The following is a 13007-nucleotide window of genomic DNA, read 5'->3' on the forward strand; positions in this document are numbered from 1 at the left end:
TGGCTCGGTATTTCTCTCGCCCGCCATTTCATTATCACCCCAAGGTCCCAACACCACTTACGATTGGATCATGGACTGGATGCTGATTAAGTTGGACGCTTGCCGACATGAAGAAGAGCTATCAGAGCTCGACAATAAGTTGTATCTCACCAGAATCGAGCTCCAGAACGCCTCTGAAATCACGGGACGCCCACATTTTAGACGCAGGCTGTTGGAGTATTGCGAGAAGGACCAAGACGCATCCCACGCCCCGACCGGTGACTACATACAGATTCCCTTGAAGGGTGTTGTCAGTATTGCTGAAATGCGGAACCCAGTAAGCAATGCGGACGACTACGATCCTACTATGCTGGTGGAAAACATTGGCCAGAAGACTGCACTCACTTTTGGGTTTGCGAGCACTTGTCAGTCCGTCATACGTATACTAGTTGATGGTATAGAGGTAAAGTCTGACGTGTGGCCCGTCATCACAAAGCCCGGCGTTGCCTTCTCGACTCTTGGGGATTCGGGCTCTTGTGTCTGGGATATGAATTGTCGTGTCGCTGGTATGATTGTTGCGGGAAACGGGGCAGTGTACCATGATGGCTTCATCGTTGATGCGACATATTTCAAGCCTATGGAGGCGGAATTGGAGGATATGGAAAGAATGGGGTTTAAGGCATCTCTTAATTTTTTGTATTTTGTAATTTTTCTTATAATCCTCTATTTCTCTTATTGCCCCTATCTTTTATTATTCTCTCTATTTTTGTTCAATCTCTCTCTTTTAACAAGTGTCGGTAGCCCAGCCACTGTCGTTTCTTTCAGACCTCATGCTAATGTAGACCCAGTTGACACCCGTAGCCATGTGGCAGCCAGCAGTCCATTGGTACTGTCGGAGAAATCAGCTGCAGGAATGGGTTTCTAGCAGCTATATTGGCATTGAATTAATACAGCCTTATACTTGCTCACTTCCCCCCTGCTGCGCGGCGTGCGTTGGCGGGCGGTCGTGACCCGAAACGCGGAGCTGCCTCGTCTCGGAATATCGGATCGGTGGCTGTCGCAGGTTGCGTCTCGGCCAGGCGCCCCTCTAGTGATGATGACGACGCTAAGCTGCAGGAAGTTCAAACGAGACGAATTGATGCAGGAATCCTTTTCATTAGCCCATCATCGTCAAATATTAAAGCAAAAAAAGAAAAGGTTGTGTAATGCTGCGTTTTGGGGATGCTGGTGTACAAGTCACAGAAGTGGTAGTGTTGGTGTCAGACGCGGCCAAGCTCCACGACTCGACTCGGAGAGCACAATACCCGCCCGTCAAACCCCCCAAAGCTGAGAATTTAGGCCACACAGGGCTCAGTTTACCTATTCCGGAAAAGAAGCTCAACGCCACATCTGTTGCACAATGCCCTAGGCGCAACCGCCCATTTTCCGGGAACCTAGTGGGGGGCTCTTGTGACAGATGTGCGACGCACCACGACTTCAGATGGGGCAAGGCGGGCGGTCGTCCCCGATCTTGTGCCTCTTCATCAATTTCAGACCAGGGAGGTGCCCTGCCTATCCTGCGGATCATTGCCCTGCGAGGGCTGCATCAAGGACGTGGAGGCATTGAATAATCGTCCGCGTGGGGAGGGACTGGGCTGTGCCTCGTCTCCCGCCGCCGCAGCAATTCGTCGGAGGACACTTGCTTTTCTTGCTCGCATGAATACATGGGATGGCATGAGAAACGAGGCGAGGAAGGAGAATGAATCGCATAGACGTATAAGTACGCCGTCTCGTCCCATCCCAAAAGCTTAACTTCCTTCTCATCATCACGCTCACGACCTCTTCTATACAACAGCCTTCACTCCCTACGACCTGGTGTCACTCGTTCATTTCGCTCTTCTACAATTTAATCAAATCGACCTGGTAGTCGCTCTTTTCACAGCTTCTTCTTCTTCTTCAATCACATTTTTTTTTAACAACAACAACACCCCAACCGCAAAAATGGTCCGCATCGCTGTCGCCGCTCTCCTCACCTGTTAGTCCTCTCCCCGACTCTCCACAACACCACACAGCCACGGCAACCTTTTGCCTCTTTTTTCTCTCTTCAAAAGCATCTTACCTCGACATACACTGACTTTTATCGACGCAGTCGCCGTCTCCGTCTTCGCCGTCGGTGACCCCGCCGGCGCCGCCAACGTCGGCAACGGCCAGGGCAAGCAGTTCATCACCGGAGGCTGCACCGCCGACGCCGACTGCGCGTCGGGCTGCTGCGCCGGCCTCAAGGACGGCGCCGTGTGCTCCGCCAAGGACGTTGCCAACGAGCAGGGCAAGCAGGGTTGCGGCTTCGGCGGCGCCGCTGCCGGTGGTGGTGGCAAGAAGCAGAACGGCGACGCTGGTAATGCTGGTAACGCTGGTAACGCTGGCAACGCTGGTGGCAACAACGCCGCCGTCCCTGACGCCGCCGGCTCTCAAAACGTCGGCAACGGCCAGGGCAAGCAGTTCATCACCGGCGCGTGCACATCCGACGCCGACTGCGCGTCGGGTTGCTGCGCCGGCAAGGGCAACGGCGCCGTCTGCTCGGCACGCGCCGTCGCCAACGAGCAGGGCAAGCAGGGCTGCGGCTTTGGCGGTGCCGGCGCTGGTGCCGGTGGTGCTGGCGGTGCCGGTGGCAAGAAGCAGGCCGGCAACGGCGCTGCCAACAACGGTGCCGACGGCCAGAACGGCAACGGTCAGCTGTGCGCTCGCGAGTGGACTGCTTAAGCGTCGTCATGGGGAAGGCATGGTAGAGCGTCGACGCTGCAGAGGCAGTGCCGCTGCTGCTACTGATGGTGGCTCGGAAATCGAGCTCGCTCGTCTGGATATACTGTCACATAGCACGGAGAAGTTTCGAGTGTCATTTATTGTAGATTCAAATTGATGTATTCCTTCTCCCACCTTATTCTTCTACTTGACACCGAGAATGCCTTTAAAGAAATGTGAGAAAATCCACGAAATAGGTATACGAAACATAAACAAACCAGCTACACCGCGTTCAAATCTTCTGCGAGATTCCAGTCTGCTCATTGGCAGTGATGGAAGCCGGGCGATTGCCAGTCTCGTTCAGGTCGTTCTCATCAAAGTAGTCGCGCGTGCCAGTAGCCTCGCTGACTTGGTTGGTGGACAGGACATACTCCTCCTTGTCAATGTGCTTGAAGAGGAACCAGAAGCCGACAGTGACAATGGCGCCGAGAATGGCAGGGCCGGCAAAGACCCAGATCAGATGGGGATCAGCAATGGCAGCCGAGGTGGCCAGGTTGATGATGTAGGCAAAGCCAGTGTTGAACAGGTTGATTGAGGAAACGAGACCACGCATGTTGACGGGAGCACGCGAGTAGGCAATGCCATACGCGGGAACGTTGATAAAGAGTTCGGAGAAACCACCAAGGGCGTACGGAATGGCCTCCCACCAGAGAGAGATGGGGGACACAAGACCGCCGTCGACGCAGCGCGGGTCCGAGGAGCCGTAGTAACCGCAAGGGTTGGTCTCGTATGCTTTCCAGCAGAGGAGGGCATAGCCAACACCGCCAAGAGTGCTGAGGAAGAAACCGGTTGTGATGCGGGCAATGGGGCCGTAATGAATGCGGCGAGAACGAAGAAGAGGGTACAGGCCGTACTGCACACAAATGTTAGCTGGTGTCTTGCTAGACTATGTAAAAAGGACTCACGTTGAGGATAGGGCCGAGAACGATGATGCTCAGGGTGTTAAAATTGCCAATGACATCGTTGGGGACACCGTTGCCACGCAGCATGGTACCGAGGTAGTTGGCAGAATTGCCCAGGCCATTGTCATTCCAGAACTGGACCGGGAAGAAGCAGAACATGCCGGTAGCCTGCATGGTGCGCTTGACATCCTCAACAAAGGCTTCGTTGTAACGGGTCTCGGAGCCACCACGAGCAGCAATGACGGAAGGCCTGGCAGCATCCCACCAGCCAGTCTTGCCGATACGGAAGAGGCCGCCGTTGGCCATGCAGTGGCCGACAACGCGGAAGACGTTGACGAGATCAGAGCCACCGGGCTTGTGCATAACGAGGCGGGGCTTGAGCCACAGCAGAAGCAAGGGCAGAGGAAGGTAGAGGATCAGAGGCAGGGTAAAGGCCAGCCACCAGCCGACCAATCTGGCCGAGTAGGATGTGGCAGTGGACATGAAGCCACCAATGTTGATGAGGAGGTAGAACCACAGCATGGCGCGCTCAGCAGTATGCTCGGGGTCCTCAATGACACGCTCGCCGCTCTTGAGCGTAACGACTTTGGGCACGTGGTTCCTCATCTGATCGAGAAGTAGAGGGGTGACGTTGGGCTTGAACATGGCTATGAATTGTTAGAGCAAGCGCGAGATCAAGAGACAGCTGCTGCACTTACCAGCACCGATAGCAAGGATGTAGACACCGATGAAGAAGGGAATCTTGGCGTTGCCGTTTTCCAGCAGCGCCCTGGCACCACCAGCAATGATGAGGACATGGCCAAGACCGCAGAGCATGATGCCCCAGAAAATCATGGGGTAGCGACCGAATCTGGTATCGGCCAGGTATCCGACAAGGAGGGGCAAGCAGTAGGCAAGGAGGTTAAAGGATTGACCCGTGGCGTTGGCAACCTGTTCACCGAGACCCAGAGCGCCCTGAGTGGCCTGGCTGCCCTTGGCGACGGCGCCGAGGCCATTGCCGCCAACGGGAAGGGGACGGTTGATGTAGTTGGTCCAAACCAGGGCACAGCCGTAGTAGGAAGCTCTTTCGCAGAACTCTACTGCGCAAAGGAGGTATGCGGTGGCGGGCAGGGCTCCCGGGACGCGGCGAAGAGTCTCCATCTCCTCGTCGGTAGGTTTGCCCTCGTAGTCCTTGTTGAGGATCTCGACATCATGGTGGCGATGATGCTCAATGGCAAAGTCTTCTTTTCTGCGCTCCGAGTCGGCAAGCTGAACTTCCTGGCCGTCGGCGACGTTGACTTGCTTCTCCGTCGCTTAGGGTATGTTAGCCATGTATACCTACCGCCTTGCTCTGTGGTACACTTACACATGGTGGCTGTGTACTCTGCGCAAGAGGCCTGCTGCTGAGGACAAGAGTACAGTCAAATTCAAGGTCTGGAAGAAGAGCAAGAGATCTCGGGAGACACAAGGAGACGGGGCACCGCGGTGGTTTTGTAGCACCAACAAGGACGCTACAAAGATACCACAGGTTGCAGGAGGTGCGCAGGCAGAGGCATCAGAGGCACGTCCATAGCGTTAGACAGGCTGGCTCAGCACCCCGAGGCTGCACACAGGCGCTGTTTCCTAACGTTATCAGGGCCCAGTGCGAACCCCTGCCGCCTCCCCCGCAGAATACCACAGCACACATGGACCTTCCCATCCTGGCCAGTAGCGCTGAGTGCTGTATTGTTCTAGTGCACGCCTTGGTGGATTCTGATCCTCCACCCACGGCATCAGCAGGTTCCAAAGGGCCTTTTTGGGGCTTCGCCATACGTGGTGCCAGCAAGCCACGGCTCATGGGGGCCATTGTTCGAGGTGTCCACGCGAGATTAGCTGCTGAGTGGACCTAGCCTCCCGAAGCGAATCGCGCCCAAAATCGGCAGTCCAAGGTTCAGAATGACTCGAGGCGACACAGAGCTACGTTACCGGTTGGTTGGCTGCTTGACTGGCGGCCTGGCAAGCATGTCGCCATCCATCTCCAAAAAAGAGCAATGAGGCGGCCCGCATTCGACAGGGGACTGATAGTAGCGACGCATTTCCCCCAAATCGAGGATCCAGCTGAGAGCGTCGCGTTGCATGCAGAAGGGGCCACTGTGGCTATCTCGCCCCAGAAATTGCCACCCAATCTTGCAGTTAGTGGAGGGAACGAAGAGATACCTGATGGCCCCAACGCTAGCGAATCGAGCTACTCAGGGCTAGTTGGCTAGGCGCCAAACGACGAGCCCACGATAGCTCGCGATGCAAAAGTTCCCGGAGTGTTGTCCATTTTGGGTAACTGCGGCGTGTGCTCGGAAACTCAATGGCGGCGGGCGCTGGGGCGGCCATGTGCATCAGCCAGTTGGGGTGGACGGGGACCACGTCTATTGGTCTGGCGCTGGCAGTCGGGTTGCCGTATTTCCGGCGGTAGACCAAGTTCCAGCACCATTCTATTAAAAGAGCCTTTATCATCGCGTTCCGAGGGTCAGGCATGGCGTTGAGGCTAGTGGTAAGGCATGTCACGCAGATTGTCGGACTGCAGGATGCGCACCAAAATCGCATCCTCCTGCTTGTTTGACGTTGGGCAAAGTGTCAGCATTATCGTCTGGAGCGATGAGGGGAAAACGAGAGAAAAAATCACATCTCACGGTAAAGGGTCTGACAGATTCCAAGCCAGCGGTCGCTGACATGTCACACGCAAATCTTGTTAAACCTCGTCTTGCTCGTGTTGCGCTTCCATGGCAAATACATGCCAACTGCCTTCATGGTGGTTGGATGGTGCATGGTGCATGGATGGGGCCTCATGCAAAAGTTCCTGGCGGATGCGGCCACTCGCAGACTGTTGCAAATAATAAACGAGGCGTGATTGGATCTTGGGCGCGCGGAGCTGAGAGGTTCGTCAAGTCCCCTGCCGAGTGGCGCCAAGCCACAGCAAGGTAGTGAGACCGGTCGAATGTCCCTAGCTCATTTCGACGGGATGAGCGAAGCTGTTGTTCTGGAACCGATGCTGCGTGCAAGTGGTCGGGCCATGCAGATTAACAGACCGACGAAGCAAGAGGCGGCCAACCAGGCTTTGCACCGGAGTTGCTTTGTCCCCAAGGCCCCTACGCCCACCCTCTTCGCGAGAAAAGTCGTCTGGATGTCACCCAAATTGTGCTACGACCGCCGATCACCCTCATGGCAGTCGCCTCAGCTGAGGCAGTTGGGCATGTCAAGAGGTACAAGTCTCAAAGCGTCATTTACTGGTCGGTTCTTCGATTTTCTTGGCTCAAATTCTGGCTTGGCAGGTTGTCGAATTAATTGTCCTTCCGGGAACAAGCGAACGGGATCTTGTCTTGGCAGCACATTAACGAACCGAGGGCCGACTTGGCAGAGGGACCTGCGCGATGGCTTGGCATGATTCGGAAAGCAGACCTGCCCAGTGGTATTCCAGTGGTAAATATCCCAGCTCCCCTTTCCGGCTAGCGGTTCTGGCGCACAGCTGGTGGCGCTTTTGGTGGCGGCGAGCTAGCAGGTTTGCGTGTTGGGGGCCTGGGTGCCGTGGCGGTGGCCTCTGCGAAAAAGTCAGTTCTTCAGGCCTTCCAGAAGCGCCCCTTTTCTTCGCCTTGTGCGGTTGATTAGAATGAATAGCGAGGCACTGAGTCGTGATGGTGAAGATGGATCAAGTACGTGGACAAACGCGCACCACGGCGGGTTTGTGCGGGTTTGTGTTGGCAGCTGGCGGCCATGGTCGGCTCAACGCTTGCCAGCTGGCGGTGGTCGCACTGTGCACTCATTCGCCCTGCCAACACCACGCAGCCATGATATGCCAGTCAATACTTGGTTGGACGCCTCCCAGGACCAGTTTCTAGCCTTGTCTCGGCGAGGGAGTGAAATTGCAGGATTCCTTGCCCACTATGGTGTTTCTGCCCACTCTCGCAGCCGCGGAGAGCCATGATTGCGCCCGCACTTGCTTTGCACCGACACCGACGCGAACGCGAACGCGAATGCTGGCTACGCTTAGTGATTGCATAATATCTGTATATCATGTGGCATTAATTTGCGTATTTCATAATGTCACTATCTTGAACACAAGGAAAAGACGTTGAATGAGCCTCGCCAATCGTCCCGGCAATGCTGGGTCTTATCGAGATGGACTGGTACCTTTCGCCTAGCACGCCCTTGCGACGACAGTAGCTGGAACCGGATTCTCCCACTCACATTACGCTCCCAAATCGAATCCTACGTGATGGCGGCTCTCGAAACACGATCCCAACTGCTATCTTCATCATTGCCGTATGTTGACTATTAAATCCATCGATGGCATCGCCCGCGACGAGAGTTGAATAAAGAAAGTGAACAAAATGTCAGTGAAGCACCACTACTGCACCACCACTACTGCACCACCACTACTGCTTCACCTTTTGCCTCTTGGTATCTGGGTTCATGTAAAAGTGCAGCGGCAGCGTCAGCACCGACAGAATCATGCACACAAAGGTCGTGAACAGCTGCACCAGCGTCCACAGCCGGGCTGCGACGTGCGGCCCCAGAAACTCGAGGCAGTAGTTCATCTGGTACATGTCCTCCTGGCTGGCAATGTAGTATTTCAGCATTGATGCGCCGTTGGTGCTGTCACCGTCGGCTTCGAGCTCCGGGCTTGTGTTCCCATCGTGGACGAGTCGCGAGTGCTGCTTCTCGAGCTTGAGCACCGTCACGAGCTTGACGGTGACGGAGTAGATGGGGAAGAACCATATCGTGAAGCTCTGTCGGGCGGTCGCGTAGAGGAGGCTGTTCTTTTCGTCAAAGGCTAGCGCATAGATCAGCATGAAGCTCCAACACAACAGGCACTGCGCGGAACCAAGACATACCGGTAGAGTCGACGACAATGTCCAGCTTGGGCGCAAAGGTAATGTACCAGCGGTAAATGCACTGAACCAGCCATAGCGAATCGATGCTTCCGAAAAAAGGAACCGCGACGTTGCGAAAGCGCGGAACCCAGCAGAGCGGGTGGATGAACTCGGCGTCGGGCAAAAAGTACTTGTTCAGCGCCTCGTCCTGCTCGTGGGCGCTGCCCATGCAGAGCGTCTTGATGACTCCTTCAATGTCGTTTGCTACACTTTACATCAGCATCGCAATTGCCTACCGCACAATTTACTGCATTGAAGCTGCCTACCTGGGCTGTCCATGATGGCCGGCTTGTTGTGGAGCTGTGATATTATGCAGCAAGCAGAATTGGGTGTCCGGAGCAGACGGAAGAGCTGATATCTTTATGCCCGCGCGATAAGACAGGCAAGCAAAACAAGGAACGGGGTTTGAGATGCGGAAAAAAGTCGCCGTGTGCCTACGTCAGAATATTGTATTTCGAAACAGCTCGTCGACCACGTTGTGCATGTGTGGTTCCTGGTGAGCTGATTTCTCTTTTTCACATGTGAATGTTGACGTCAGGACTTTGGCTTGGGTAAGGTATGCGGCTTTTGGAACAATGCCATCCACAAAATCTGGATAAGCTGCTGCGCTCTATATAAATTTCGCACGTGAAAAAAAAACCGTTGCAAATCTTTCAACCATCATCCTTTGTTTTTTTTTTACGTAGCAATTTGACGCATTGCAATTGATTGAGCATCATGTCTTCTGAGCCAGGCGTTGAGAACCCGCTGCTGCATCCGCTGGCGTTCCTCTACCAGCTGGTGCAGTGGCTGATAAGCTTGGCTCTCGCGCCGAACCCTCCCAAGGACAACCCGGCGCCTAATCGGCCTCGAATTGCCATTATCGGTGCTGGACTGACCGGTGTGACGGCCGCTGCGCATTGCGCCGGCCATGGCTTCGACGTGCAAATCTTTGAACAGGCAGACGAAGAGGCGGTTGGCGGCATCTGGACTGTAAGTCGATCCGCGCTATCCGACACCCCAATGACAATCCTTGAGCCAATTGAGCTGACAAAATTCCATAAAGCGTGTTAATAGCACCTCCGGCCTCCAAATCCACTCATTCATGTACCGCTTCCACCCTGCCGTCAACTGGCAAAAGGGCTACCCCAACAAGCAGCAGATTGTCGAGCAGATTCGCCATCTCTGGAAGCTGTACAAGCTGGACAAGCACACGACGTTCAACTTCAAGGTCGACAAGGTCTACCAGGACAAGCAGGGACGATGGATCATCAACGACCCCTCCAACGGCCGCTTCGAAGGCATGATTGCCGCGGTCGGCACCTGCGGAGCACCCAAGATGGCCAAAATCGACAATGCCGAGAACTTCAAGGGTAAAATCATTCACTCGTCCGACCTTGACAAGTAGATACCCCAACTTACCAAGATTCGTGGTGATACGCTAACTCATGACTGCAGCATCGACGTCAAGGACAAGAAAGTTGCCATCATCGGCGGCGGCGCCTCTGCCATTGAAGCCCTCGAGTTCAGCATCAAAAAGGAAGCTTCCCAAATCTCCATCCTCTCGCGCTCCGACAAGTGGATCATCCCGCGCAACATCTTCATCGACGCCCTCCTCAGCATGAACATCTTTGGCCAAGAGACGATCCTGTCGTGGATCCCCGAGCTTCTCCTCCGCAAGTTCTTCTACCGCGACATGGCCGACATTGCGCCCACGGACGTCGGCCTCTTCACCGATACCCCCATGGTCAACTCGGACATTATGCAGCAGCTGCGCGACGGCAAGGCGCGCTGGATCCGCGGCGACACGGAAGGCTTCACCGAGACTGGCGTGCACGTCAACCAGCGCGCCAAGGGCGTGCCCAAGGGCGGGCCCGGCAGGGACATGGTCGTCGACGCCGACGTCGTCGTGCTGGCCACGGGCTTCAAGCGCCCGACGCTGTCGTTCCTGCCCGAGGACTGCTTCCAGGACCCCTACAGCCCGCCCAACTGGTACCTGCAGACGTTCCCGCCGCCGCACCCGAGCATGTCGGCCATCAACTGCACCTACGTCGCCGCCATCGGCACCGTCGGCAACTGGCACATTGGCATCTACACGCGCATCATGCTCATGTTTATCACCGACCCCCTCGCGCGGCCCTCGCCCTTCTGGATGCGCCGCTGGATCGGCCTCACCAAGTTTCTCAAGTCGTACTCGCCCACGCCCGCCTTTGACTTTTTCACATATCTCGAGCTCGTCTGGTGGTTTGTCTTTTGCGTGTCCATCAACCCCTTTCGCTGGAAGTGGGCGCTCTTTGTCCTCTTTGGCGTCGGCTTCAACCTGCCCAACAACTTTTCGGAGCTGGAGAGGCGCGTGCTCAACACGGACGGGTACAGCAAGCTCGATCAAGGTCGCAGTTTCTAGCCTCTAAATGGACTTTTTTTTGGGTCGCCAGCTGGATTAGTGGACTTTGATGTAGGAAATATGGGTTGTCTCAGCTTCGTTGAAGTCGTCTTTATCTGAATGGCTTGTGTTTTGTCATGGTGCGGTGAACGAATGCTATACACACAATGGGTGTTTCAATCTTTGCCCAAATGTCTTTTTGGCCTTTTTTGCGGCCAAATAGTGTAATGCTGTGTAAATATGGGTTCCCTTTATCGCAGCTAAGTAGTGTGATGTTGTGCAGGAAATACCAATTGTGCACTTTTGTCTTGCTTCCTTTCTCGTCCAAAGACGTGTCAATTTGTGCAAAGATGGGAGGGGCGCTCTCAATGTCCTTGTCGGCAAACGCGTGGCTGCTTTGATACCAGCCAGTCACGATTTCAATGCTGTCTCGCGGTCCATTGATCACTATCAAGCAGGGGCGTGCACAGCAATTCTTATATAAATGGACGTCTTGGCCATTCTCATAGGTTCTCACTTGGAGAAAATCTCACCACTACTCGTCTACAGAACCATCTTCTACACAGCCATCATCTGCACAACCATCTTCTACATAAATCCCTTCTTACTACCACTCTCTCCTACCAAATATCGCAGACCGATTACTACTCAGAGTTAGTGTTACCACTACCATCGCAATCAGTTACACGATATTAACCATGTCTTCAATTCAACTTGATCAAAATCTCTTCGATTATCGCCTTTGGAAGTGGAGGTGCAAAACAGATGGTAATGGAAGACGGTCTCTCATGATGCACGTCGGAATGCGCCAAGGAAGGTTCCTCATCGCCGTGGGTGAAAATGATTTGCAGGACTCACTAACAGACCTCGAAATCTTTGAAAGGTGTTATCGGGTTTTTCTGAGTTACTCCCCGTGGCGGCCGGGGTATACTGCCGCAGACAACAGAAAGCCAATATGTGTTGGTGGACTTTGCCTCAACGACGGCGTTGAATGGGTCCTTCTGAGCTTGCTAAAGGAGCTTGGATTACCACGGTCTAGAGGGGAAATGACTGTGAAAGAGTTCTGGAACTTGCCCTGGAACTCTTTCCGAGTTACAGCAGACGCGGGCGGCCTGAAGGTTCAAGGTGACGGCTACTATCCGCGGGCGCTGGACTTCTTGGACTGGACGGGGCTTTATTTCCCGGCTTACAGGTATTTCAATGGTTATGTGCAATCGTTTCCGAAAACATCATGGTCGTCAGTTAGCATTCCGGCTGAGCCTGAAGGGTATGTAAAAGCTGACCAACATCCTCGCGTGGTCCATTCGGGGGGGAAACTATTTCATCTCCAGTCCCTTGAGGGAGTTGATGAGCGAGAGACTGCAGCGCCCATCACGCGTTATGCCAAAATGACTGCCAGGCAACATAGTCACAACTGGAGCCCCGAGGGTGAAAGCTTTTCTCTGTCTCAAATGCATTCAGTCGTGACAAGCGATAGCAACCGGGTACTGGGTATCTTGATCCCTTACGTGCCCAATCTGATTACACTGCGCGACGCTTTGCAGAACACCGCTGCCGAACAGAAAATCACTTGGAAACGGACATTGAAGCAGGCACTTGAGACCATCATCAGGTTCCAATCTTCTGGAACTGTGCCCACCTCGACTGCATAATGGTTGACAGCATAAGCGGTCGTCTCCACATCCGCCAGTGTGGGGGCCGTTTACCCGACCCTTTAACAAACCGCAGACTATTGATGATTGAAAAGAAAGATATCGACAGGGATGCACTCTCGCTTCTGTTCAATGAGCCGCAGTGGAACTAAGGCTAAGTATAGAGCGTTGGTGACGTCCAGGGATCGGTGGACGAGGAGAGGGAATGACAGAGACGGCGAGCGAAACCGGCGACTACAGCAATCAGACTAATTTTAGATTTCTTTGAATGCGTGTCGTTTTACTTTGATACACAAAGAACCATTCTTGTAAGCTGACCAGGCATACAGTGACAACAAGTAGACAAGGTAACATGAGCCAACACAATTGTAGTGGCCTGCAATAAAGTAAGCCGACGAGTTGCAGGACAGATTGCGGCTTCGCTCTGTCAAGCACCGACACCAAGCACTGTAGT

General features: G+C 54.3%; 4 protein-coding genes across 4 annotated transcripts; 2 read left to right on the top strand and 2 right to left on the bottom strand.

Moving 5' to 3' along the window:
• Positions 1–1959: 1959 nt before the first annotated feature.
• Positions 1960–2718, top strand: LMH87_008315 (uncharacterized protein; the record flags this gene model as incomplete). Its single annotated transcript, XM_056196967.1, has 2 exons — positions 1960–1993; positions 2108–2718. 2 exons carry the CDS (start codon positions 1960–1962, stop codon positions 2716–2718), a joined length of 645 nt encoding a protein of 214 aa, XP_056057412.1.
• A 271-nt stretch (positions 2719–2989) lies between these two features.
• On the bottom strand, positions 2990–5008 carry LMH87_008316 (uncharacterized protein; the record flags this gene model as incomplete). Its single annotated transcript, XM_056196979.1, has 4 exons — positions 2990–3610; positions 3663–4306; positions 4358–4951; positions 5005–5008. The coding sequence occupies 4 exons, from the start codon at positions 5006–5008 to the stop codon at positions 2990–2992; spliced, it is 1863 nt and encodes a 620-aa protein (XP_056057413.1).
• Positions 5009–8041: 3033 nt separating this feature from the next.
• On the bottom strand, positions 8042–8818 carry LMH87_008317 (uncharacterized protein; the record flags this gene model as incomplete). The annotated part of the gene is made up of 3 exons (XM_056196991.1): positions 8042–8439; positions 8501–8743; positions 8806–8818. 3 exons carry the CDS (start codon positions 8816–8818, stop codon positions 8042–8044), a joined length of 654 nt encoding a protein of 217 aa, XP_056057414.1.
• A 438-nt stretch (positions 8819–9256) lies between these two features.
• Positions 9257–10922, top strand: LMH87_008318 (uncharacterized protein; the record flags this gene model as incomplete). The annotated part of the gene is made up of 3 exons (XM_056197003.1): positions 9257–9511; positions 9585–9922; positions 9977–10922. The coding sequence occupies 3 exons, from the start codon at positions 9257–9259 to the stop codon at positions 10920–10922; spliced, it is 1539 nt and encodes a 512-aa protein (XP_056057415.1).
• Between the last annotated feature and the right edge of the window lie 2085 nt (positions 10923–13007).

Source organism: Akanthomyces muscarius (genome assembly GCF_028009165.1).
Source record: "Akanthomyces muscarius strain Ve6 chromosome Unknown contig_16, whole genome shotgun sequence".
NCBI classification, from domain to species: Eukaryota; Fungi; Ascomycota; class Sordariomycetes; order Hypocreales; family Cordycipitaceae; genus Akanthomyces; species Akanthomyces muscarius.